The sequence below is a fragment of the Peromyscus maniculatus genome, chromosome 9, assembly GCF_049852395.1.
Source record: "Peromyscus maniculatus bairdii isolate BWxNUB_F1_BW_parent chromosome 9, HU_Pman_BW_mat_3.1, whole genome shotgun sequence".
NCBI lineage: Eukaryota > Metazoa > Chordata > Mammalia > Rodentia > Cricetidae > Peromyscus > Peromyscus maniculatus.
Genome location: NC_134860.1, coordinates 49219412 through 49245189, shown reverse-complemented (window position 1 = coordinate 49245189; position 25778 = coordinate 49219412). Strand labels below are relative to the sequence as shown.

The window sequence follows — 25778 nt, the reverse complement described above, 5'->3', positions numbered from 1 at the left end:
ACAGCCATCTATAATGGGATCTGATGCCCTCTTCTGGCAATGCAGGTGTACATGCAGATAGAGCACTGTATATATAAAATATATAAATCTTTAAAAAAAAAAAATCAGGTGGTAGTGGCACCTGTCTTTAATCCCAGCACTCGTGGGAGGCAAAGGTAGGCAGAACTTTTGAGTTTGAGGCCTGCCTGGTCTATAGAGCAAGATCCAGGACAGGCACCAAAACAAAACCCCATGGATCCAATCACAAGAAATAGTAATACATATAATAAAATGCTGTGTCACAGAAGGGTTTTTAAAGGGAAAAGTAGACTTTTATAAGATTTAGTTTTTACATCTACAGCAATGGGGATTGTCCAGCAATGACATGAAGCCCAGTTATCTATTCCTACCTTGAGTGGTGTAAAGGAATGAAGCTATAATGATGCAGTGGTTATTGAGGGCATAGGTAGCTGGAGTTAGGAATATTACTGGCTTGAAGTCCTGTCGTCATCCCCCCCTCCCCCAACACACAGGGTTTCTGTGTAGTTTTGGTGCCTGTCCTAGATCTCCCTCTGTAGACCAGGCTGGCCTTGAACTCACAGGGACCCGCCTGGCTCTGCCTCCTGAATGCTAGGATTAAAGATGTGTGCCACCAATGCCCGGCCTAGAAGCCATTTTTTATTTACACTTTTTTTTTTTTTTTGAGAGAACGTCACTACATAGGCCTGGTTGTCCTGAAATTCACTATGTATACCAGGGTAGCTACTCTCAAACTCAGTTTCGCCTGTCTCTGCTTCCCAAGTGTTGGGATTAAAGGAAAGCACCACATTGGTAACTGCTGACCATTTTAGAGTTAATGTAGTAAGTTTCAATATGGAAGAAGAATGCTGTGACATGTGGGTATATCATGTGCCCTCTTAACTTGGACAAAATACAATGTAGGTCAAATGAACACCAAAGATAGCATCAAAGAATAGTGGAACATTAAAGCAGAAGCTCCTGAGGTCTGGGAAAGGAGTGAAATCTTTCTACCTTTTCTGTATTGTGTTGCAGCTGTTCATTATAGGGTCAGTTTGTTTCTTGTCCTACAAGTTTATTTAAAGTTATACTTTTCTTGTTTGGGAGGTCAAAAATCTTGTCAGGAGAACCTTGCAGCCTAACTTGTGATAGATGGAGTGAGAAATTATAACCTGTGATGAGATGCACAGATCTGTAGATGACTGCAAAAGTGTGTTTGACTACATCAGGAGGCCAGTGACTTCTTTTAAAAGGAAGTGAATTGAGTCTTAGGGTAAGATGATAAGAAATTTGTACTATGTTAAAGAGTATGGTGTGTGTTATGTCCTCCCTGCCCCCCAGGGTTTCTCTATGTGTAGCCCTGGCCGTCCTTTAACTTGATCTATATAGACAAAGCTGGCTTCAAGCTCAGAGATCCCCCTGCCTCTGCCTCCCAAGTGCTGAGATTAAAGGCATGAACCACCACTGCCCAATGAGGTTTTTTTTTTTTTTTTTTTGAGCCAGTGAAGGGTAAAGAAGTGGCATGAAATTCTAATTTTTAGAAATTTAAAAAAAAAAAAGTTGAATGTATGGGTTTTTGCCTGTGTATATGCCTGGTACCCTCAGGGGCAAGGCACTGCATCAACCTAGAACTTCAGTTACAGATAATTTTAAGCTGCCATGTGGGTGCAGGTAATTGAATATGGACCCTCTAGATGTGTTCTTAACTCTCCAGCCCAAGAAGCAAGCACTTGTTGGTTTTTTGAGACAGGGTTTCTCTGTGTAGCTTTGAACCTTTCCTGGATCTTGCTCTATAGACCAGGCTGGCCTCGAACTTATAGAGATCCTCCTGGCTCTGCCTCCCGAGTGCTGGGATTAAAGGTGTGCACCACCACCACCTGTTTTTTTTTTTTTTTTTATAAAGAAGCTAGCACTTTTAAAGTATTTTTTACTGGTAGAAAAAGGAAATAATGGTTGCAGTCTGTGTTACTAAATACAGTGATCTGTTCTTTTTGTTCATCTCACTTCACCTTTACCATTTAACCACCTACACCTTTTACTTTCAGGTTGTTGCTGTTCCTTTAACTATTGGAGTTGTTTGTGACTCTAGTCCTTCCTTGTTTTGTACCTGTTTCAAGAACTATTATTTCAGTTCTATAAATATTCATACCAACTTCAGAGTATGTTGGCTCACTTGGGAAGCAGGGCCAGAATTGCCGCCTTGTTTTTTTGAAGGCCAAGTCCAGTGACCTACAATCTGAGACCTTGTCTCAGAAAGGAAAACAATTATTTCAAAAACAAGCTATATCTAGACTGTTTCTTAAAATTGGTTTGTTTTGACCTTGGTTTACAAACTACAGGTTTTGTGTCACTTAGCCAAAGACTGGTTACTTTCTCCTTCCTATCATGTCATCAGCTTTTCATTTAAGACCGTTTACTGCCGTTTTTGTCCATGTCAGTTCATTGTCTCTAGTGTATTGCAGTAGACATCCACTTCTACTTCGTCCTCTGCACTAAGTCTGTTCTCAAAAGTGTCAGCTACATTGATTCTGCTAAAATGTAATGTTTGAAAGTTGGACTTGTCTGGAGAGATGGCTCAGTGGTTAAGAGCACTGACTGCTCTTCCAGAGGATGCAGTTTGAATTTTCAGCACCCACATGGCAGCTAACAACTGTCTGTAATTCCCAAGATCTGACACCCTCACATAGACGTACATGCAGGCAAAAGCACCAACACAAATAAAATAAAGATAAGTTATTAAAAAAAAATAAATAAGTTGGGCTTGATGTCTTATACCTGTAATCCAGCACTTGAGAAGTACAGGCAGGATTAGAAAGGAGTTCAAGGGTACCTTAAGCTGTATAGAATTCAAAAGGATTTAGAACCCAGTGAGACCTGCCTCAAGGGAAAAAAATTAAACAAGTACTTGAAACTTAGTAGATTCTTATTTCAGAACTAAAGTTAAAATTATACTGATCTTTCTCCTCTTCCTTACTGTTAACTATGCTGTGTTCTGGTTATGTCAATGGTCTGTTTCCTTATGTGGTCCTTGCTGGCCGGGAATGCAGAACAGTCTGCCTCTAGAGTGGTAGGATTAAAGTCTGTGCCACCATTCCTGGCACACTGGTCATCTTACTGTGTATTAAGTAACTGGCTAGGGACTGGACAGATGGCTCAGCAGTTAAGAACACTTGGTACTCTTGGAGAATATTTGGATTCATTTACCAGCATGGGCATGATGGTTCCCATCATCCAAGACTCCAGTTCCAGTGAATTTGATGCCCTTTTGGCCTCTTAGTACTAGGCACTGAAATGGTATACATACATGCAGACAAAGCACTCACATAAAATAGAGGTTTTAAAAAAGTTGGCTAAATATATTCTACTTCGAGGTCTTTATTTTTCTTCATGTTAGATTTCTTTTTTTCTAGGTTTTTATTCAGCAGCTACCATGTCAGTCACCTATCCCATATTTTTTTTTTAATCATTTAAAATTCACTTTTGTATGTGTGTTTGCGTGCAGGCGCACTTGATCCTGTGCCTATTGAATCCAAAAGTGCATTGGATCTGTTGGAGCTGGAGCTTTATTACAAGCCACATTATATTGAAATTGGGTCTATGATAAAATAAGAGCACTTGTTTTTGCAGAAGATCTAGCTTCAGTTCCCAGTAATCTCATCGTGGCTAATAACTAATTCCAGTTCCCAGAGGCTCTTCTACCCTCTTCTGGCCTCTGGCTTCTGTGGGTAGTAAACATGCAGACATGGAGACAAAACACCCATACAAGAATCAACTGGTTCTTGGCAGGGAGGGGCGGGTGGATCTCAATTTCAGGCCAGCCTGGCCCATAGTAACAACCTGTCTTGGAGGGGGGGAAAAACCCACTAGTGGGAGAAAGTGTTGCTGCTTCTAAGATTATAGTCCTAGAGTGGCTCTCAATCAACCTTCCTATTTTTGTTGCTACTTTATTCATTTATTTTGCTTTTGAGACATGTAAATCTTTTGCTTCAATTTAAGTCATAGAAAAATTTTGTTTCCTTTTCTTTTCTTCCCCCCCCCCCCCCCAGACAAGGTTTCTCTGTGTAGCTTTGCGCCTTTTCCTGGAACTCACTCCATAGCCCAGGCTGGCCTGGAACTCACAGAGATCTGCCTACCTCTGCCTCTGCCTCCAGAGTGCTGGCATTAAAGCGGTGAGCCACCACCGCCTGCCGAAAATTTTTCAAATAAAACTCAGGAGCTAGTAATAATTATTCATGTCCTTGTACAACTTTTATATACTCCTGCATTTTATTATATTTTATATGTAAAATAAATATTTGTCACTTGGTGTAGTGGCACACATCTTTAGTCACAGCTTCATCTGAGTCCAGGCCAGCCTGGTCTTCCTATCAAGTTCCAAGCTAGCCAGGGCTATGAGTGATAGCATGTCTCAAACAAAATCTTTGCTTATACCTATATCTTAATGTTATTTTAAACCCAGCTCCTATATAATCTGAAGATAAGATGTCTTGTTTTGTTTTTTCAAGACATTCCTCGTTGTCCTGGAAATTGCTTTGTAGACCAGGCTGGATTGGAACTCAGTGAGATCTGCTTGCCACCCAAGTGCTAGTATCAAAGGACCACCCAGCCAACTTAGTTTTTTACTTTAAATTTTTTTTTTTTAATTTGGCATTTTATACCAGAGGCCTGCTAACTGCCTGCCTAGTGATGGGACTAAAGGTGTGCAATACCTCTTCGGGCTGACTTTGTTTTTATCTGCCTGCATTTGCCTTTTAGTGCTGGGGTTATAAAGGCAGTTGTTCCTGTGCCCAGCTCTTTAATTAAAAAAACAAATATTTTAAAGAGAGTACAGACTTAAAATCATTTGCACCATTTCTATTTTTTAAATTATGATTATTATTATTTTGGTTTTTCGAGACAGGGTTTCTCTGTGTAGCTTTGCACTTTTCTTGGAACCCACTCTGTAGCCCAGGCTGACCTCAAACCCTGAGATCCGCCTGCCTCTGCCTCCCAAGTGCTGGGATTAAAGGCGTGCGCCACCACCATCTGGCCCACCATTTCTTTAAAGCTCTCAAACACAACAAGAACAAAGGCATTCCTTGTATTTTGCAGTGTTTTCTGGTGTTAGAGGCAGTTTAATTCTTTGATTTTTGTTTGTATTTTGGAACAGGGATTCACTCTAGCTTTGTAGAATAGAGGGCAGAGATAAACCTGCCCTCTGCCTCCTGGGTGCTGGGATTAAAGTGTATAACACCACTGCTGGACTAGTTTTTTTTTTTTTTAAAGTTTGCAAATTCTGAGGAAGAGATCCAGGGCTTTGTACTTGAATTAACTACATCTATCTATAATCATTCCAGTTTGTGATGTGAGATTATCATTTTACTGTTGAAAATCTCAAATTTAGATAAAATGTTGCCTTAGGTGCTACCAATCAATGAAGAATGTGGTAAGGTAGATGTTCATGTTAAAAATTCATGTTAAAAGTAATTTAGCACTTGTTATTTTAATGAAATTATTTATCACTTATTTTATGATTATGAGTGTTTGCTTGCTTGTGTCTGTATCATGTGTGTGCCTGATAAGTATACACATGGAATCAAGCCTTGGGAGTCATTATCCTTCAGATCTGTCTGCTTTTTAAAAATTAGATTTGTGTGCTTTTGTCATGCATTTTACATCAGAGGGCACTTGTGAGTGAGTTCTCGACTACTACCACAATGTGGCCACTGAGTATTGAGCTCAGGTCATTGGACTTGGTGGGAAGTGCCTGTAACTGCAGAGCCATCTTGTGGGCCCAGGCACTTTTTTTGTTTTGAGATAGGAACATTTCACTTTTAGCTTGTCGTAGTCTGGGCTTAACTGGCCAGTAAGCCCCGGAGGTTGAACTCTGGTTGGTCTTAACTTACTTAGTGCTGGGAGTAGTGTCAGTGTGTGCCACTATTTTTGGCTCTTTTTTTGTCAATTAATTTAGGGGTGTGTATGCCACATGTATACAGGTACATTTAGATAGCGGTCAGAAGAGGGTGTCAGATCCCCTGTGGGTGGAGTTACAAGTATTTGTAAACTGCCTTATAATGAATGGGTGCTGAGAATTGAACTCAGATCCTCCAGAAGAGCACTAAGTACTCTTACTGAGCAGTCTCTAGCTCTGACTTGCTTTTTCTTAGTGTGTGCACATGTGAGTGCTGGGATTAAAAGCAAGTGCTACCTTGCCTAATTATTTTTTTTAAGATTCATTTTTTTATTTCGTGTGTATGGGTGTTTTCTCTGCATGTGAGCTTGGTTTCTGTGGAAGCCAAAAGAAGGGTGTTAGATCACCTGGGACAAGAGTGGTGGTGCACACCTTTTTATTCCAGCGTTTGAGGGGCAGAGAGAGAGAGGCAGGCGGAGCTTTGTGAGTTCCAGGCCAGCCTGATAATAAAGTGAGTTACAGGACATCCAATGTACAGAGAAACCCTGTCTCCAAAAAAAAAAAAAAAAAAAAAAAAGTGTCACCATGTGGGTGCTGGGAATCAAACCTCGATCTTCTGGAAGAGCATCGAATGCTCTTAACAACCATTTTCCCAGAATCAAAGTTTAATTCTTGATTGATAGTAACTACAAATACATTTAAGGAATGTGATTTTGCAGATCGCGGTAATTAATAGTTAAATCAATTTCCTCTAACCTTTTTGTGTGAGTACAGACCTAGGGGTCTTAGGTGTGCTAGGCAAGTGTTCTACTGAGGATACACTTGTCTTAAATATTTTTAAGAATTTAAAAATAACTAGAATGTTAATTATGTATTTGTATATGAATATTTTTATTATTTTCATCCCTCAGTACCTACGGTCTTGTGCCCTCTCCACCTTTCCTGATTCCCTTCCTCTTAGCTAGTCTCCCCTTCTACTTCCATTTCTTTGTGTGTGATCCATTTATTCACAGCAGCATAGGAAACTGCAGTGACTGTACCTATGAAGAAAATGTCTTTCCCTCCCCAGCAACATCAGTTGCCTGTAGGTCCTTGGGGAAGAGTGGGTCTTCATTCATCATACCCTCTTTTTGTACATGTTGACTGGTCCGTTCATGTGTAGTGCTTGTAAAGATAATCACAATTGCTTTGACTTATGTCAGGCTGGGTAATGCCTAGAAAAGAGCATCTTTTCTGAAACACCCAAACTTCATTTTTTTTGATATTTCTTAAGGATTCATGAGTTTTATTCTCACTTGCCTATAACTTCTCCAACCTGGCCATGTGAGAGGGGGTGGAGAGCCAGGATAGTAAAGAGGAGGCAAAAAGGAACTGGTGACCAAAGACTGGATTGTATAGGAAAGGGCAACTGGGGGAGAAAAGCCCAGCCACTGGGTTTAGGGCAGGGGGTATGGTATGCCAACCTGTACTCATTAACAGGGACTGAGGGATATTGGGAGAACATGTCGGCCAGGTTTGCTTTGATTATGCTAATAGGCACCTCAGGCTTTTGTCTTGAACATTTAGAGAAGGATTTTTTTTTTTTTTTTTTTTTTTTTGGTTTTTCGAGACAGGGTTTCTCTGCGTAGCTTTGCGCCTTTCCTGGAGCTAACTTGGTAGCCCAGGCTGGCCTCGAACTCACAGAGATCCGCCTGGCTCTGCCTCCCAAGTGCTGGGATTAAAGGCGTGCGCCACCACCGCCCGGCTAAGAAGGATTTTTTTTTTAAGCCATGTTATTGTGCCTGTAACGTATAATGTCCATCAATTTTGGTTCCTTCTGTAATGGTTATTTTGACAAAGACTTGCCATGTCAGAGTAAGGGTATCCTGTTTTGTCTTTTTTTTTCCTTTATTTAATTAAAAAGATTTAGTAACTATTTCTTGCACCTGGCTAATTTCAAAACCTTACTTCATGGTTACAGTGTGTTTTATGTTTTTTTTTTTGTTTGTTTTTTAATTTTTAAAACCATTATTTTTGGTATTTGGTCATATGGTATGTGTCTTCTGTGTGAGTTTGTGTACATGTGAATAGGTTCCTGCTTAGGCCATAAAATTGTTGGTTCCCTGGAGCTGGAGTCATCTGGAAAAGCAGTATACACACTGCATACTCTATCTCCAGCTCCTAAACCTGTATTTCTTCTCTGGACTGTTTTGTAGCTTTGTCAGTTACACAGAGCTAAGGAGAACCTTAAATTTCTGATCATTCAGCCTTGTCTTTGGAATGCTGAAACAGTAGTCATGCAACATGCCCAGTTTATGAAATATTGGGGGTGGTCCAAGGGATTTGTGTCTGCTAGGCAAGCCTCTACAAGCACCTATGTCCATGTCCCCAGCTGAAGAAAATTATTAGTTGTGTATGTTCATGTGTGAGTACATGTACATATGTGTAGAGGCAAATTGACATCATTTGCCTTAATTGTTTTAAAATTTTACTTACTGACTCAGGGCCAAGCTAGATCTTACAAAAATGCAGCTGGTCTAGCTAGCCACACCCCCCTGGGCAATCTGTCTCTGCCTTCTGAATACTGGATTGACTATACCTCTGCAGCTTTGTGGGTTCTGGGAAATCTGTATTTGATTTTTTTTTTTTTTCTTTCGAGACAGAGTTTCTCTGTGAAGCTTTGCGCCTTTCCTGGAACTCACTTGGTAGCCCAGGCTGGCTTCGAACTCACAAAGATCCGCCTGGCTCTGCCTCCTGAGTGCTGGGATTAAAGGCGTTTGCCACCACCACCTGAAATCTGTATTTGAGACAGGGTTTCTCTATGTAGCTCTAGCTGCCCTGGAACTGTAGACTATGCTGGCATGTAACTCAAGAGTTCTAGGGTCTTTCTGACTCTGCCTCTCCTGAGTGCTAGGTTTAAGTGTACCACCACCACCACCACCACCACCACCACCACCACCACCACCACCACCACCACCACCACCACCACCGAGGTTTTTAAAGGTGACTATTAACTATTTGCTTTCTTTCTCTTTCTCTCTTTCTCCCTCTGTCATATGACCTCGATAGGCCTGAGGATATCTCACCTCTGACATTAAAGGTGTGTGTTCACACGGGCCAATAAAAATGAGGCTTGTAATTAAATTAAATTGGCTCTTAAGCTGGGCAGTGGTGGCATACACCTTTAATCTCAGCACTTGAGGCAGAGGCAGTAAGATCTCTTGAGTACAAGGCAAGCCTGGTCTACAGAGTGAGTTCCAGGACCGCTAGACCTACACAGCTAATCCCCGTCTTAGTACCAAAAAACAAAACCTGACTCACAGCATGCAAGGCAGCTCATTATTAACCTCTGAGAAGAGCAGAAGCAGACAGTAATGATAGAAAAAAGTTGCATAGGGAGTAAAATTCAAAGAAAACAGTAATGTAAGATAAATGGGAAGGGTCTTCAAAGGAAAAAGGACATAGCAAAATAGGTGAAACATTAAATCAGATTATGATGCTGCCAGTATACATTCAAGAGTATTGGAAAACAAGAGTTTGTGGAAGAATAAAAACTTGCATAAAATTTGACTCATTGATGCCATCCAGTGTCACTTAGTAAGTGCTGGTTAAATAGCTTCAGGAGTGCGGGAGGGAGGTTTACAGAAGATCCAGGTTTGATTCCTAGTACCCATGTATGTAAGGCCAGTTCCAGGCAAATTGGATGCAGCCTGACCTCAGGCACAAAGGTGAACATACATACATGCAGGCAATCATACACATTAATAAAAACAAATGTTAAAAATATAGTCCAAAGAAAGAAGAATTTTACTTATATGTTTGAGGTTTTTGAGGCCAAAACTGCCCTGTATAGAGAATTACATGGCAGCTAGTGTTGCATAGTAAAGATACTGTCTTAAGTATATATACAGAGAGTACATTAGATAGTAAAGGAGTTCCATTTGATTTGAATGCAGGCTGATTTGAATGTAGGCTAGTTTTAAGTTTTAAGTAATATGATTGATCTCTACCCCTAATTAATATATACTGTGATTAGCCTATGTGATCAAAAGGAAGACTATCAAATGTCCAGAAGAAAATGCCTTTTTATACTTTATTGCTACATACGTAAGCTGAAAACACTTTCATGCTGACTTGGAACACTTGTGTACCACCCTTTGCCTCCCGAATGTTGGTATAAAGGCTTGCACCAACAACACTTTATGCCCAGGGAAACATTCTTGAGTGACACTGGAACCTGTTAAGTCTCTTAAATTTCATTTTATCTATCTATTTATTGCTATTTCCTAATATGTTATTAAGAACTTAAATACTTGAAAACTGGACTTCAAACCTAAGGCATTGAGGTTTGGGTCAAGACTTACCTAACGTTGAAGGTGATTTCTCTTGATCCCTTATCTTTAAGACAGTGTCTCTTTTCCACTTTTCACTGGAAATCACTCTGTAGCCCAGGCTAACATCAAACTCTGGCAGTAACTCTGTTTGATTCCCTCAGAAGAGCTTGAGTTGTCAACTTAGCACTATTTCCTGGGGGTGGACGTAGTGCCAGCAAGGTTTCAGATTTAGGAACTTTAGCTTTCTCTTCCAGAGGTTCTGGGTTCAAGTCCTAGCACCTACATGGAAGCTCACACTTGTCTTCAAACTCCAGTTCAGGTCTTTAAACACCCTTAAATATACATGAGACATACCCTCAGGCTTGAGTTAATTTTTTTTTTTTTTTTATGATTTAAAGATTAATCAGAATTGAGTTCTGAAGACAAGACCTTTCTGGGATTAAAGGCATTTACCACCACTGCCTGGCATCTTTTTTTTTTTTTTTAATTAATGCGAATATTGGAGTGGAGGTTGAACTCGAGATAGTCTTGATGGGTTCTGGTGGCTTCCATGGCAAATATTTCACTGAACTCTATTGTCACCAGGTGCATAATTTTTGTGAGCCTCATGTATATCTTGTTAACTTTTTTTGTATTGGTGGATCTTTACTGCTGAGCAGTAAAGTAAACCAAGAGCTTTGATTTTGCTAGGGATGTCTTCCATTGCTTACATCTCCAGCACATAGTTACATATTGCTTTAAAACAAGTTCCGACATTTTAATTTTCTTTTTTTGGGTGGTGAGGGTTGAGACGGTTTCAGGTCTAGCTGTTCCAACTCACAGAGATCCATCTGCCTTGTCCTGGAACTCAAGATCTGCCTGCCTCTGCCTCCTGAGTACTGGGATTAAAGGTGTGCTCCATTGCCTGGCTTAATTTTATCTATTGATGCTGTTATTTTGAGATAGTCTTGTACATAGCCCTGGCTGTCCTGGCACTCACTATGTAGTCCAAGCTGGCCTGAGACTCAGAACCAACTGTCTCTGCCTCTACCCTTCCTGGTGATGCCACCCTTTTGTTTTTTGTTTTTTTGGGTTTTTGTTTTTGTTTTTCTTTTTTTGAGACAGGGTTTCTCTGTTTTGGTGCCTGTCCTGGATCTCTCTCTGTAGACCAGGCTGGCCTTGAACTCAAGAGATCTGCTTGCCTCTGCCTCGCTAGTGCTGGAATTAAAGGCATGTGCCACCACTCCCTGGCAATATCACCATTCTTAACATCATTTTTTTTTCCTGTAATTTTTTAAAGACTGCCATGGTTGGAGTGTTGTATGAGTGATACTAAAAAAGAGAAAATTTTAGGTGGCAGACTGAGTAATACATTTAAATGCTAAGGGATCAGGAACTTCAGCATGCTACAGGAGTCCTCTACCACTGAGCCCTTTTTAAGTTTGAATTGGGAATGGGGGTTCAGGATAGGGTTTCTCAGTGTAGCTCTGGCTGTCCTGGAACTCACTCTGTAGACCAGGCTAGCCTCAAAACTCAGAGATCTTCTTGCCCTTTTCTCTCAAGTGCTGGGATTAAAGGTATGTGCAACTACAGCCCACCTCTAGTTTTTTTTTTTTTTTTTTTACCCCCTCATTTTAAGGATGAACCTTGGTTACTTTTGGAAATTAGGGGTAAAATAACCTAGGTCCTTGAACAGGTCAATAGAGGATTTATCATTAGCAAAGATGGCACTTCCATAGACTTAGTTTAGTACTCAGGGAGACAGGACCATGAAATTGATTGTCAAAGAAGGGATTGGTGGGTGCATGAGAGAACTTTATAGGACATACCAAGCATTTTACTAGACATAAATTGCCTAGGGACAATGTTTAGATGAGTTACTTCTTAAGAATGTTTTAGTTGCTTCCTTTTACACCTCTTCTATTCAGTAATTTGGCTCTACTTACCATTCTCACTATTGGTGGTGGTGATGACTGCCTGATACTGAGACCTTATTTATTTTGTATGCATCATAGGATATGGATCATATTCCTTAATAAATTTGGCCTGTCATTTATTTACCTTATACTAAACTAAGTAAAGTGTAGGGGGAAACAAGATGGTTTCTGCCAAGACTGACACTTCAGTTTGATTCCTCACCATATGGTGGAGAGAACGGATTCTTGAGAGTTGTCCTTTGACTTCTACATGTGAGCAACCTTGCACACACATGTGCACATGCTGTAATGGGGCCTGAAATCTTTTGACTGCTCTAAAACTATTGAACTCTTCAGTAAAAATTTAAATAACAGGAGACTTACCTGTTATGTTTTGTATTACAGAAAAACATCTGCTGAGAATTAGTTTGTCATGGTTCACTTGAGGATAGGAAGGATGAAAAATACTAGGCCCAGCTTAAATATTTTTTAGTTATTTTCAAAAGGATGGGGGCCCTATAAATTATTTGAACTCTGATGTTAGGATTTACATTGGTAACAGGCAGCAAACAAAGGATTGTGAAATAGAATTAAAAAGGGCGTCAGTGGGTATTTTTCTTTTTGTAAGACTGACTCCATTATCATTTTAAGAGTTTGGTTTTTAACAAATACTCTTAATAGACTAGAACCAGAGATGTGTGGTGACTCAAACATAAAATTCCAGGATTCTGAAGTATTCAGAATTCCAGTATTCAGGCCATCTTTGCTAGAGTAGATCTGTCTGAAAAAAAAAAAAAAAAAAAAAACAAAAAACCTGAATGTTGCATTTTCTTATTTGTTCTGTGTCTTACACTGGCTAGTTTTATCATCATCACCATCCAATATTAATATTCCAGGTATAAAAAGTGGTTTTAGAGTAATTGTACCTTATGAAAAGATGGCTTTGTAGCATATGCTAAATCAAATCTGAGTGAATATTTGACCAGTTAGAAACATTTGCCTTTGTATAAGTATACTGGAAAGATAAAGATTAAATATCTTTACTTGAAAGATATTTGAAGTTGGTCTGTTTTGAGAGAACTGCAACAATATGTTAGAGTTAATTGTAGGATTCTAACAACCAGGAATGCAGAAAAGGCCAAAAACTGATAGTGAAGATTTTAGGGAGTTATAATTTGCTCAAGGACTTCAACTTTCAGAAGGATCACTTACTTGGAATTATTATAAAGGAAGATTGTGTTGCCAGTATATGAGAGGGATAAAATGAGTATTATATTAATATAATGTATATCTGTTAACCTGAATGCTTCTCTTTTGTTCCAATTTTCAGCTTTGTGAGAGACCTTGTAATCAAAGGAGATGGCTAGCAATGTTACCAACAAAACAGACCCTCGATCCATGAATTCCCGTGTATTCATTGGGAATCTCAATACACTTGTGGTCAAGAAGTCTGATGTGGAGGCAATCTTTTCAAAGTATGGCAAAATTGTGGGTTGCTCTGTGCATAAGGGCTTTGCCTTCGTCCAATATGTTAATGAAAGAAATGCCCGAGCTGCTGTAGCTGGAGAGGATGGCAGAATGATTGCTGGCCAGGTTTTAGGTGAGTTTTATAGTTTATAAATTTCAAGCTTGAATTGTTTTGTTTTACTTTTTCTTTTTTTAAGGCAAGTATACAAAGTGTTGGGTTTCATTATGGTATATTTGTACATACATATTCCACTTCATTTTTCTTTTTTCTCTTTTTCTTTTTCTTTTTTTTTTTTTTTTTTTTGGTTTCTTTGAGATAGGGTTTCTCTGTGTAGCTTTGGAGCCTCTCCTGGAACTCTTTATGTAGACCAGGCTGGCCTTGAACTTGCAGAGATCAGTCTTGACCTCTTGAGTGCTGGGATTGAAGGAGTGTGCCACTACTACCTGACGATTGTACATTTCTTCGCACACATTAAAATGATAAAATTTATTACACTTTGTTGAAGCTTTTAAATTTTCTACTTTGTAGTGGCTTGTTTCTTTAGTCATTTAGAGTGGTCCTTTTTGTCCTTTTGTAATTTTGGCAGATCTTGTTTAGTGCTGCTTACTAGAAATGTGCTGTGGGCTGTATTTTTATTTTTATTTTTTTTTACACTTTTTAAGGAAAAGTAAGTTTGTTTTATCTTTAATTACTCGAAACTGAAGTTAAAATGCTGACCAATTTGCAAGGATGGAACCGTTACCCACTGCTGATAGGGAACAGCTAAGGACATTGCTGGAGGTTTTCACAAAAATTACCACAGACAAGTGCAAGCTGTACTATTGTTAGGCTTAGAACCGGAGTGTTCCATCTCCTACTGCAGATAATTGTGTTTATCTTTATTACTGCTGTACTCGCAGTAGCAAAGAAATGGAACCAGCCTAGAAATTTTCATAATTATGTGGTGTATATACATACACAGTGAAAATTTATTCAGCTATAAAGAAAAACAAATGGGCTGGATAGATGGCCAGTAGGTTAAGAGCCCTGGCTCTTCTTCCAGAAGACCTAAGATCATTCCTGGCACTCACATGGCAGCTCACAATTGTCTGTAACCAGTGCACATATAAAAAAGGAAGAGACACAAATTAAAAATTGTAGGAAAATGGGTAAAGAAGTACTGAAGTGAAAAGACAAAGTGTTCTTTCCTATGTAGAACCTTCCTTGTAATGTACACACCTTTGTATATAAATAGGTATATTGTGGGTAAAGAGCCAGAAAGGAAGAAGACCAAGAGGGTAAAAAGAGGTGCTCAATTAGGCAGGGAGGATGTACAAACTGCAGATTTTGAAAACTGCTAAAACACTGTTTGAAATTGCACTGACATCTACTACTACTATGCTAATTAGGATATAATTGCATTTCTTTTTTGCTTGATATGTTCCAGTTTCTCAGTGCCACTAAGGAAAATAACTAAATTCAACATTGTATTTGAGGATTTAAAATTATTTCTTTGCATTCCATTGGGAATGTTGAATAAATATAGTGATGTTACCTGAAGGAATTCTTTGTTATAATCAACTTGATAATAGTTTGGTTCTTTTTACATTTTACTATATATAATGGATTACTTTTATAAAAATAAATGAACATGTATGGCTTGGTATTAAAGACTAGGAAAGCAAGGTTATGTAAATGAGTTCCACTAAGAATTTAATGACAGTGCATCTACTGGTGCTCATCTGAAATTATCACTTGTGAAACTTGTTCTAGCGAGCTTTGGTCTAGGGTTTCTTCATTATGTGTGTCCGTCCCCCGTTTAGGCTTAATTTGTTAGAACTAGTGAGAAAATCTTTATAAACAGTGAGTGACAAAGTAAATCTTTCGATTAGTCCCTAAAAACTAGGTTGTATTTTAAAAGACTCATTTTTTGTGTGGGTATTTTGGGAATCGCCAGAGGACAATTTGCTAGAATCCTCTATTATCTGGGTCCTGGGAACCAGTTTTAGTCATTACACTTGTTCACTCCTGTCCCAATAATCCTGTGTCCATGAATTTGGAGGAAAATTGTTTACATTTTGTAAACACATGTACATGTCCTACCTTAGGATTTTCCCTCCTCCAATGTGAGTAGTGGGCATGGAGCTAAGGTTGCCAGACTAGGAGACAGGTGCTTTACCCATTGTGCAGTCTTGGTAGCTCTGTATTCTTTGAAATTCAGGTGTTGTTTATTTTTATAGGTGTGTATGTCTAGAAGTTGTTTATTCGTTCTCTGAATATTAGTTTACTAGGGTATTTTTTTGTGTGGAGTTTAGCTGCTAGTAATGGCAATAAGAAATGTCTTTGGGCTGGGCAGTGGTGGCTCATGCCTTTAATCCATCCCAGCACTTGGGAGGCAGAGCCAGGCAGGTCTCTATGAGTGAGATCCAGGACAGGCACCAAAACTAAAAAACCCCCAAAAAGGTTTCTTGGACATGGCTTGAGGGTATGATCCTAAAATTGCCATGCTTATCTTTGCAGTTATGCACATGTTCTTTTTTTGTGACATTTAAATTAAAACATTACCAAAAACATTACGAATGTTAAGTCAGGACAGTTTTTGTGTCAAAACAGTACAGAAATGGAAGGCTAGCTCTGTAAAAACTTAACCTTGTAAATGAGAAGGAAAGTTAATGTTACACATTAGATAACTGCAGTCTGAATATACGGGTTTGTTTGCTTTGCTGGGTGATATAACTCAATCTCTTCGCCTTGAAGTTTTTGTTATTTTTAAACCCCCACCCCCTTTTGTCTGTCCTTTTTTCCAGATATTAATCTGGCTGCAGAGCCAAAAGTGAACCGAGGAAAAGCTGGTGTGAAACGATCTGCAGCGGAGATGTACGGGTCAGTACCAGAACACCCTTCTCCGTCCCCTCTACTCAGGTCCGGAACTTTATTATTTATAACTGCATTGTGTCCATCAATGGGCATCTTCTCTGTGTTTTCTGGATGTGGGGAGGGTTAGTGCAATGTGTTTTATGTGCAAAAAGTTTAATGCTTATTAACTTGTGTTAACATAATTCCCTTTTGCCCGTATTTCCTAGCTCTGAGATTTTGGCTGGTTAAGAATAATTTTAAATGTATAGCATGAATTCAAGAGGAATTTGTTAGGTACTAGGAAGCTGGGGAATAAGGAAGGGAAAGGGGATTGTGGTTTAACAACTATTGTATTGTTCTTTCAGTGTTCTTGGTTTGGCTCATAAGTTATTTTGTTGAAATTTTCACCTGAATTAGTAATTTGATCACTGCATGTCCAGTGGTCTAAGATAACATGGAGGGCAAATGATTTGTTTGAATTAATGGGGATTATTCGTTGCTAATCTTACTACTGATCTATTTGTTGTGGTTCGTTTGGCCTGTTTTCACCCCGTCTGCCTTTTGAAGTAACAACAGCAGCTCCAAAATAATCTTTTTTTGGTATTTATTTTTCAGTTCCTCATTTGATTTGGACTATGACTTTCAACGGGATTATTATGACAGGTAAGTGTGGGGTTTTATTCTTTTTGGATGTTAATTTTAAAAAGCTTGTGAGGCTCTTTTTTTTTTTTTTTTTTTTTTTTTTGGTTTTTCGAGACAGGGTTTCTCTGCGTAGCTTTGCGCCTTTCCTGGAGCTCACTTGGTAGCCCAGGCTGGCCTGGAACTCACAGAGATCCGCCTGCCTCTGCCTCCCGAGTGCTGGGATTAAAGGCGTGCGCCACCACCGCCCGGCGTTTCTTTTTTTTTTTTTTTTTTAATAATTAATGACATTTCATATGCTTTCCACTCAAAATTAAAACCTCTAGTAGGATGCTTGGAAATTCAGCTTAAAAAAAAAAAAACAAACCCTACCTCAACTCATTATGTGTATGGATTTGGGTGAATGTCTGAGCCATGTGTTTGGATGTCTACAATCCCTGGAAGAGCGCTTTTCAGATGAACTATTGTTCCCAGGCAGCTGTGAGGTACCCAGCATTGGTACTGAGATCAGAACCTGGGCCCTCTGGGAGTGCTTATTCATTCCATGAGCCATCTTCAATCCCATAACATGGCATTTTTATTGATTTTAAAAAATATCTTTCTTATAATAGAAATATAATAGAGACCAAATTTAAAATCCTATAGTCTCCTTTGAACATACCTTTTCATAAAATAGGACTTAGAAAGTCAATGTGTAATGAAATAGTAAATGGCTTTAAGTGTGGCTTATACTATACTATACTAAAAAACAGGGAGATGAAATGATTTTTTTTTTTTTTTTTGAGCTGAGGACCGAACCCAGGGCCTTGCGCTTGCCTAGCAAGCTAAATCCCCAACCCTAAGATTTCTTACTTAAACTATTCAACAGCATTACTCTTTGTAGGACAACAATGAGAAATGACTGGGTAGAGTTAGATAGCATTGAATGAATTTTTGAGAGCTGACAAATTATCAGGCTACTAGTTGTGTATACATACCAATTATCCTGGCATTAAGTGGAGGCAGGTAGAACTCTGGGTGTTTCAGGCAAGATGGAGCTGCATAATGCAGAGGGGTGTGTATTTAAAAAAAGAAAAGCACACACATAGTGCATAAACAATTATTGATGTAAACATAGTAAACATAGAAACATGGTAAATTTATTTAAAGATGTGATGGAAAAATATAAATTTAAATAGAAGATAGGAAAATGTCTCTGACTCTGAGACAAGGCTTGAAAGCTCTGTTTTCCCATTTAGGTGGTAAGTTGAATCATTACTATCTAATCTTTTAAAAGAGGAATTAAATGAATTTTCCATTTGGAGGGTGGGACTTGTTTATGGGACAGTTTCATGATACCTGTACTGACCTCAGTCATGAGCTAAGGATGACTTTGAAAGCCTGATTTTCTCAAGTCCTTGGGTCAGGCATTATCACATTGCACTAAACTTGGTTATATGTATGTGTAAGAGTACACACATCTTTGGAGGACTGTATAAATCATGATATTCCTCAGATGTTATCTATGGTTTTTTTTTTTTTTCTTTTTGTTTGTGGATAAATTTTCTGCCTGACCAACAAGGCTTTGGGATCTGCCAATCCTAGGGGTTGAAATCAGGTGCCAGAATACCTAACCTGCTTTGGATATTCTGGGGTTCAAGTTCAGGTCCTCACTCAGACTTGTAATTCAGTCACCTGACTGAGCTATCCAACTTTCCAGGATGTTTTGTTTATTAGTAGCTCTTTGTAGAAGAGCAATTTTGAGTACATTGTCAGTGTAGTTGAGTAAATGTGACCATTACACAACTTAAGTCAAACATAGCTCTCTGAACAGATAGCTTTCTTCTGTATCCCAGAACCTAATCAATATTTATATGTATAATAGAGCTATTATTTGGCTTAAAAGGGCTTTTTTACTCATTTTTACTATTTTCTACAGGGAAAATATTTCCCAGTTCCAACTAGCCCTGGACTTTTGAATTATAACCTGTTTTTATGTTCAAGCTATCTGTTTATTATTGTACATAAAATGTTTTCACATTCAAAAAAAGGGACAGATAGTATAGAATTTTCATACTTACTGAAATAGAATTCACATACTGCTATTGTGACTAAGGCAAAGAATAAAGATAACAAATGGTCCGAGTTTTTTCATAAGTAGTCATTGTCACAAGTTTCCTCCCCCCCCCCTTTTTTTTTCAATCTTCTAGATTGGCCTCCCCAGTACTTGTACTATATGCAAGCATTCCTATAACTGACAAGATTCTAAAAATATATTCATAACAATAGAAAATAGTGAATTTCTGATGGCCAGTGGTCCATGCCTTTAATCCCAACAATAGAGAGGAGGAGGCAGGCAAATCTCTGCGTTCCAGAACAGTCCAGGGATACACAGAGAAACCCTGTTTTAAAAAAATGAGAAAAATTAATAGTGAATTTGAGTAGTCAGTCAGTTATAGACAACTAAGTAATTATTTTTTTAGTCAGGTTTAATCAATAGGGTGTATACTAAGATGCCTGAAGCAGAGGAAATAGGCACTAAACAGAAAACACTAAGGAGTTGTGTTTTTTGGGTTTTTTTTTAAATAAACATTTTACTTATTTTTAACGATTTATTTATGTATTTTATATATATGATACTCTATTTGCATGAATGCCTGCATGCCAGAAGAAGGCATAAGATTCCATGGTTGGGATCCCCCGTGTGGTTGCTAGGAATTGAACTCAGGACCTCTGGAAGAACAGCCAGTGCTCTTAACCATTGAGCCATCTCTCCAGCCCTTGTTTTGTTTTTTGAGATGTGTTCTGCATTTGGTAGACAAATTTTACCAGAGACTCAGCCTTCCTTTTAAGATTTATTAATAAAATAATCTTATCGGATCTCTGAGTTGGAGGCCAGCCTGGTCTACAGAGTTCCAGGAAAGGCGCAAAGCTACACAGAGAAAAATCCTGTCTCAAAAAATCAAAAAAGGAAAAAAAAAATGCACAATATCAAATTTGTCTTGTTCTTGTGTACTCTCCCTCCATTCAGTCATAAGTGTCCTATCTTGAGTGAAATTTATCAGATGATCATGCACAATGTGCATAAATACCACAGCAGGAAAGACAGATTCAGTTTATTTTATTACAGGAAGTATTGCATTAGCAGCCTTACATAACATGGATCACAAAGCCTCATTTGTGATGGTTATTTGGTTATTTGTTGTTCATGTCACCTTCCCAACTACTGGAATTAGGTTTATCAAGTTAGAAAACAGACACTGCTTAGTTTTTTAACTATATTAGTAATGTTTTCTATTGGTGCAAACTGAAATCCCAGCATTCAGGAGGCTGAGGCAAGGAGGATCTTTGGTAGATCTGTGCTACATGAGGCTGCCCAAACCAACATCAAATAAAGCAAGTCAAAACAAAATACATACACACAGCCAGGATTTTAGAAGCCTTGCAAAATAACAGTGATTTAAACATAAGTACTACAAAGATTCAACATGACAGGCCCTATATATGCAAGATAAATGGTGCCAAATGATTTGTTTGGCAGCTCTCCATCTGAATCTACTTTTCTTGGTTTTCCAAGGTTAAACATGAAAAGCTTGTATAACAAATGTTTGTGATCAATTAACATTAATGATGTTTTTAAAAGTAGTCTCCCTGAAAGACTTCAAGGCAAAACTAATCAGTTTTATATATAATACATGTGTTGAACACTGGCTTTTTGGCTGTTGACTGAGTCCATGCACTAAGAATTTTAGCTACTCATGTCAGTTTGCATCACCACACTTGGCTAGTGTTTTCTTCACACAAAGTGTACCATAATATATTTCCCAAAGCATTTCATGTTGAAATATTTTTGTTTCGAGATACCTTCTCATGATTGGTTCTAAGTTCCCTGTGGCTGCTGAAATTATAAGAGATGATGTCTATGCATAAACTCCTGAGGATTCCAGCCCTATTTTATATACCTATAACTCATTACTATGTTACGTATAAGGAACATTGTTAGAGTAGTGGTTATTTAGCTGTATTGTTTAGAAAATAACTTCAAACATAAGTCATTCACATTGAGATGACTAGGATGGAATGAAATAGCAGAAATGACAGTGGTGGGTTCACAAGGAATCCTAGCAGTCAGCTGACAAAGGATGGTCAATTGAAGTTCATAGAATGAAAGAAGCAAAAGCAAACCACAACAAAATAATGGAAGAAAAAGTTTCTTGAAGGGATTCTTTCTAGTTGTTTGCCCCCCCCCCCACAGGATTTTTTTGTGTGGCTCTGGTTTCGTTGTAGTGCTGGAATTAAAGGTGTGAGCCACCACATCCTGACTATTGAACAGTTTCTAATGTGTAGCAAATCTACAGAACACGCTAGTTCTAAAACATCACTCTTGTCACCTTTGCAGAAAAGGACCTTACAATTTTTGTTTATCCTTGCTCTGTTTGCACTAAAGAGGTTATGCGGCAAGAGATAATTAATGAAATGTTCTGAATTTTTTCCCTCATAATACATGAGTAGAACTATATTAAAAGTGTATTTGCACTAGTAAATTTAGAAAAATGAAAACATGATTTATAGATAAGAAATTAAGCAATTTCAGTCTGAGTTCAGGAAAACTCGGGTAAAAGTTTTTTTTTGTGACTGCTACCTGTTTGGTTTGGTATTTTGAGGCAGGGTCTCACTGTGTAGTGCTTCCTGTCCTGGGGCTCACTTTGTAGACCAGGCTAGTAGTCTAGAGATCTACTTGCCTCTGCAAGTATTAATGGCATGTGCCACCCTAAGTATGTTTCTTAAATTATTATTCAGAGAATGTTAAGATCCAAGTTTCAGGGATTCCCAGGCATCCTAAAACCCAAAAGAAGTAGCTATAGTAAAAATTTCCCAAAGATACTGAAATTAAATGGGACTACTATTGGTTAAAGATAGTGGAGCTGGGGAATGTAATATGACACTTAGCTTTCAAATCAACAAAGACAACTAGTGTTGATTTCACCAAGCTGGCTCAGCCTACCTCAAGTATGGTGTGGCATTCATACCTATGTGCACACAATAAATAATTGTAGTAAGCTATTTCCACAATTTTGGTGGGGACTCATGTGCCATTGTATATATAGAAGTCAGAGGACAACATTTGGGTTTCTCTATCACCCAAATTCCAAAGATCAAATGGCAGAAAATTCCTTTATGTGCTCCTGTCTCACCTGTCCTAAGATAGTTTTTTTTTCAAGTAGGTATTTGCAGGACTTTGTAATTAGTAGCATTGTTTGTTTGAGTGATCAGAAACTTAATTTTCAGTACTTTATGAGTGTTATATTTGACTTTGTGGATTGTTTAAGATGAGAAGCAATTCATTATAAGTAATATTATGTTGAAAGTTTCATGTAGTGAAAATAAACCATTGTTCTAAACCAGTCAAATCCATGATTTGGTGTGTTTCCCCTTGGAGACGCTGAGTGGATTTGAATCATACCAAGAAATAACTAAAACAGATAATTCTATTGTAAGACTCTGAACCTTTTTATTCAATAGGATGTACAGTTACCCAGCACGTGTTCCTCCTCCTCCTCCTATTGCCCGAGCTGTGGTGCCTTCTAAACGCCAGCGCGTTTCTGGAAACACCTCTCGAAGGGGGAAAAGTGGATTCAATTCGAAGAGTGGACAACGGGGATCTTCATCGAAGTCTGGAAAGTGTAAGTGTTACTTTGCTTTTATTGTGGTACGTATTTGTGCAATGCCTCCCACCTCCCACCTTCTTTAAGTACATGTGTATGTGGGGGAGGTTATTGAGGTCACGGAGGGTGTTGATTCCCATGGAGCTGGAGTTGTAGATGCGAATACCTATCAAGGGTTCTGGGAACTGACCTCCCAGGAGAACTTTTGCAAGAATAGCAAACTTTGTCATTTTTCCAGCCTCTTTTTTTTTTTTAGACTAGAGATATTACTAGAGTTGACATAACTAATGTATGAGTGTGAACTTGAATAGTTCAATTGGGGAAATGCTCAGTTGCTAAAGTTACTGCACTGCAGGGGTGAAGACCTGAGTTTGGATACCAAGTATACATACATAGAAAGCAGAGTACCTTACTTAACTTCAATTCAAACTCTGGGGTGGCTGAGAGGGGCACAACCCTGGACTTGCAGGCCACCTAACCATGCAAAATCAGTTTAATTGAGAGATCTTTTTCTCAAATAATTATGGAACCATTGTAATGATAGTTTTAGTCCCCACATTAGGGAGGCAGGGTCAGGCACGTAGTGAGACCCTGTTGTTCTCTCCTAAGGGGTGCTGGTAGCATATGCCTTTAATCCTAGCACTTAGAAGGCAGAGGCAGGAGGACCTACCAGTTCTATCAAGGCTAACCTGCTCTAAAGAGCAAGTTCCAGGAGAAGCTTCAAAGATACACAGAGAAAAACCCTCTTGAAAAACAAAAAAAGAAAAAAGAAATTTCACCTCCACGATAGAGTCCAGTTTTAGGTGATACTTGATGTTGGCCTCTGACTTAGCCATGAACACAAAACAAGGAAAAAAGAAGAAAGCATTAAGAATTTCAGATTGAGTACCGGTACCGGTACCGGTACCGGTGGTGGTGGTGGTGGTGGTGGTGGTGGTGCCTTTGATCCCAGCACTGGGGAGGAATGGGCAGATAAATCTCTGAGGTCAAGGCCAGCCTGGTTTTGACTGGAGAATATGTTACAGTAGTACTATAACATATTTTAATCATTTACCAACTGAAGATAGACTTCTTTACTTAGCTGGGTGGGGGGATGGCACATTCCTTTAATCCTAGCACTTGGGATACAAAGGCAGGTGGATCTCCAAGTTGGAGTCCAGCCAGGGGTACTCACAAATGCTGTCTCACAAAACCAAAAAAGAAAAAGGTCTCCGTAACTTACTGTTGTAGTTGGTACCTCTTCCATCCTTTAGGTTTGGTTTTTTGATAACTATTAAAATAACAATTTGCCGGGCAGTGGTGGAGCACTCCTTTAATCCCAGCACTGGGGAGGCAGAGGCAGGAGGATCTTTGTGAGTTCGAGGCCAGCCTGGTCTGCAAAGCGAGATCCAGGAAAGGCACAAAGCTACACAGAGAAACCCTGTCTCAAAAACAACAACAACAAAAATAACAATTTCCCCCTGTGGACTGAGAATCAACTCACATGCCCAGCCCCTAGAAAGAACATTTTCATCAGCTTGTAAATTGTGTTTTATTCAAGTCTAACATTGTATTTGTTACAGTGAAAGGTGATGACCTTCAGGCCATCAAGAAGGAGCTGACTCAGATAAAGCAAAAAGTGGATTCTCTGCTGGAAAGCCTGGAAAAAATTGAAAAGGAACAAAGCAAGCAAGCAGGTAATGGTCTTACTGCTTGTTTCAAGTAAAATTGGGTTATATTCTTAAGGTAGTTTAAAATAGTTGCAAATTGGGATGTTTGGGAGGGGCATTAATTTGTTTGGAAAACTCTTTGTTCTTTGATTAATCAGAGTTGTCTATATCCTTTGGGCAACACTTGCCCCTGGACAGACTTGTCCTTCTCATCCCCAGTAGAGATGAAGAATGAAAAGTCAGAAGAAGAGCAGAGCAGTGCCTCTGTGAAAAAAGATGAGACTAATGTGAAGATGGAGTCTGAGGCCGGTGCAGATGACTCTGCTGAGGAGGGTGACCTGCTGGACGATGATGACAATGAAGATCGGGGGGATGACCAGGTGATTACCTTGGGAAAGGAAGGAAAGTTGGGGGATCGGGGTCCAGGGATACAAGGAGTAACCTCTAACTGCACCTTATTTGTGTCTGTTTCTCACAGCTGGAGTTGATCAAGGATGATGAAAAAGAGGCTGAGGAAGGAGAGGATGACAGAGACAGCGCCAATGGAGAGGATGACTCTTAAGCACATAGTGGATTTAGAAATCTTATCCCATTATTCATTTACCTAGGCGCTTGTGAGAGATCAGAGTAACAGCAGATCCTCTCCCCTAGAACTTCAGCACATTCTCACTGTTCACCCTCTCCTTATCCTTCCTGTTTCATTGATTCATAATTGCCCTGCGCCTAGTTCCATTTTCACTTCCTTTGATGCTCCTTAGTAGTTTTGTTAAGTCTTACCTTGTAAGTTTTGCTTTTAATTTTGATACCTCTTTGACTTAACAATAAAAAGATGTATGGTTTTTATCAACTGTCTCCAAAATAATCTCTTGTTATGCAGGGAGTACAGTTCTTCCCATTCCTATGATTTTGGTAGTTGCTTCCCTAACTGCAGAGGCATCTCATTTACTTGTAACCCCGAGAGCAGCTTTGCATTATAGGTGTGTGTTTTCCCTCACATGAGTGGGGCTGTTCAACACGAATGTAACCATGTATTTTTGTGAATGAGAGTTGGCATGTCAAATGCATCTTACAGGAAAATAGTGTAATAGTCTTAATATTTGTTTTCTAAAGTTAATACCATGGGTTATTTTTGTGAACAGCCTGATGTTTGGGATCTTTTTCTCAAAATAAACAATTCCTTATTAAACCAGGAATTTGAAGGAAAAAATTGATTTTTTTTTATTAAAATTATTTGCTTTTTTTATCGACCTCCACAAATCTTAGGTTTTATTAGATAAGTTTTCTTGGGCATCATAATCATGCATACCAATATATACAAATAAAAATCCTTTCCATATGAGTGTTAATTTTAAATAATTTGAAATGGAGTGGTTTCAGTTACTTTTTAGAAGCCTGATTATTTTTTATTGGATTCCTGGCCTGTGCCTCAGTTACTGAAAATAGGAAA

The 25778-nt window shown here is 38.8% G+C and overlaps 1 protein-coding gene across 23 annotated transcripts in view; it reads left to right on the top strand.

Annotated features, from left to right (window-relative positions):
• Hnrnpc (heterogeneous nuclear ribonucleoprotein C) overlaps positions 1–25174 on the top strand; it is a 33049-nt gene extending 7875 nt beyond the window's left edge. For 5 of the 23 annotated variants that reach the window (XM_076544935.1, XM_076544936.1, XM_076544930.1 and 2 more), the window contains 7 exons: positions 13426–13695; positions 16350–16464; positions 17014–17061; positions 22540–22700; positions 24245–24358; positions 24530–24711; positions 24810–25174. In XM_076544935.1, coding sequence (XP_076401050.1) covers positions 13455–13695; positions 16350–16464; positions 17014–17061; positions 22540–22700; positions 24245–24358; positions 24530–24711; positions 24810–24893 — 945 coding nt within the window. In that variant the 5' untranslated portion in view covers positions 13426–13454 and the 3' untranslated portion in view covers positions 24894–25174. Of the gene's footprint in view, positions 1–1104; positions 1271–13418; positions 13696–16349; positions 16465–17013; positions 17062–22539; positions 22701–24244; positions 24359–24529; positions 24712–24809 lie in introns of those variants that run through there. The other 18 variants (XM_076544940.1, XM_006993414.4, XM_076544939.1 and 15 more) reach the window with 7 other exon arrangements.
• Positions 25175–25778: the final 604 nt, after the last annotated feature.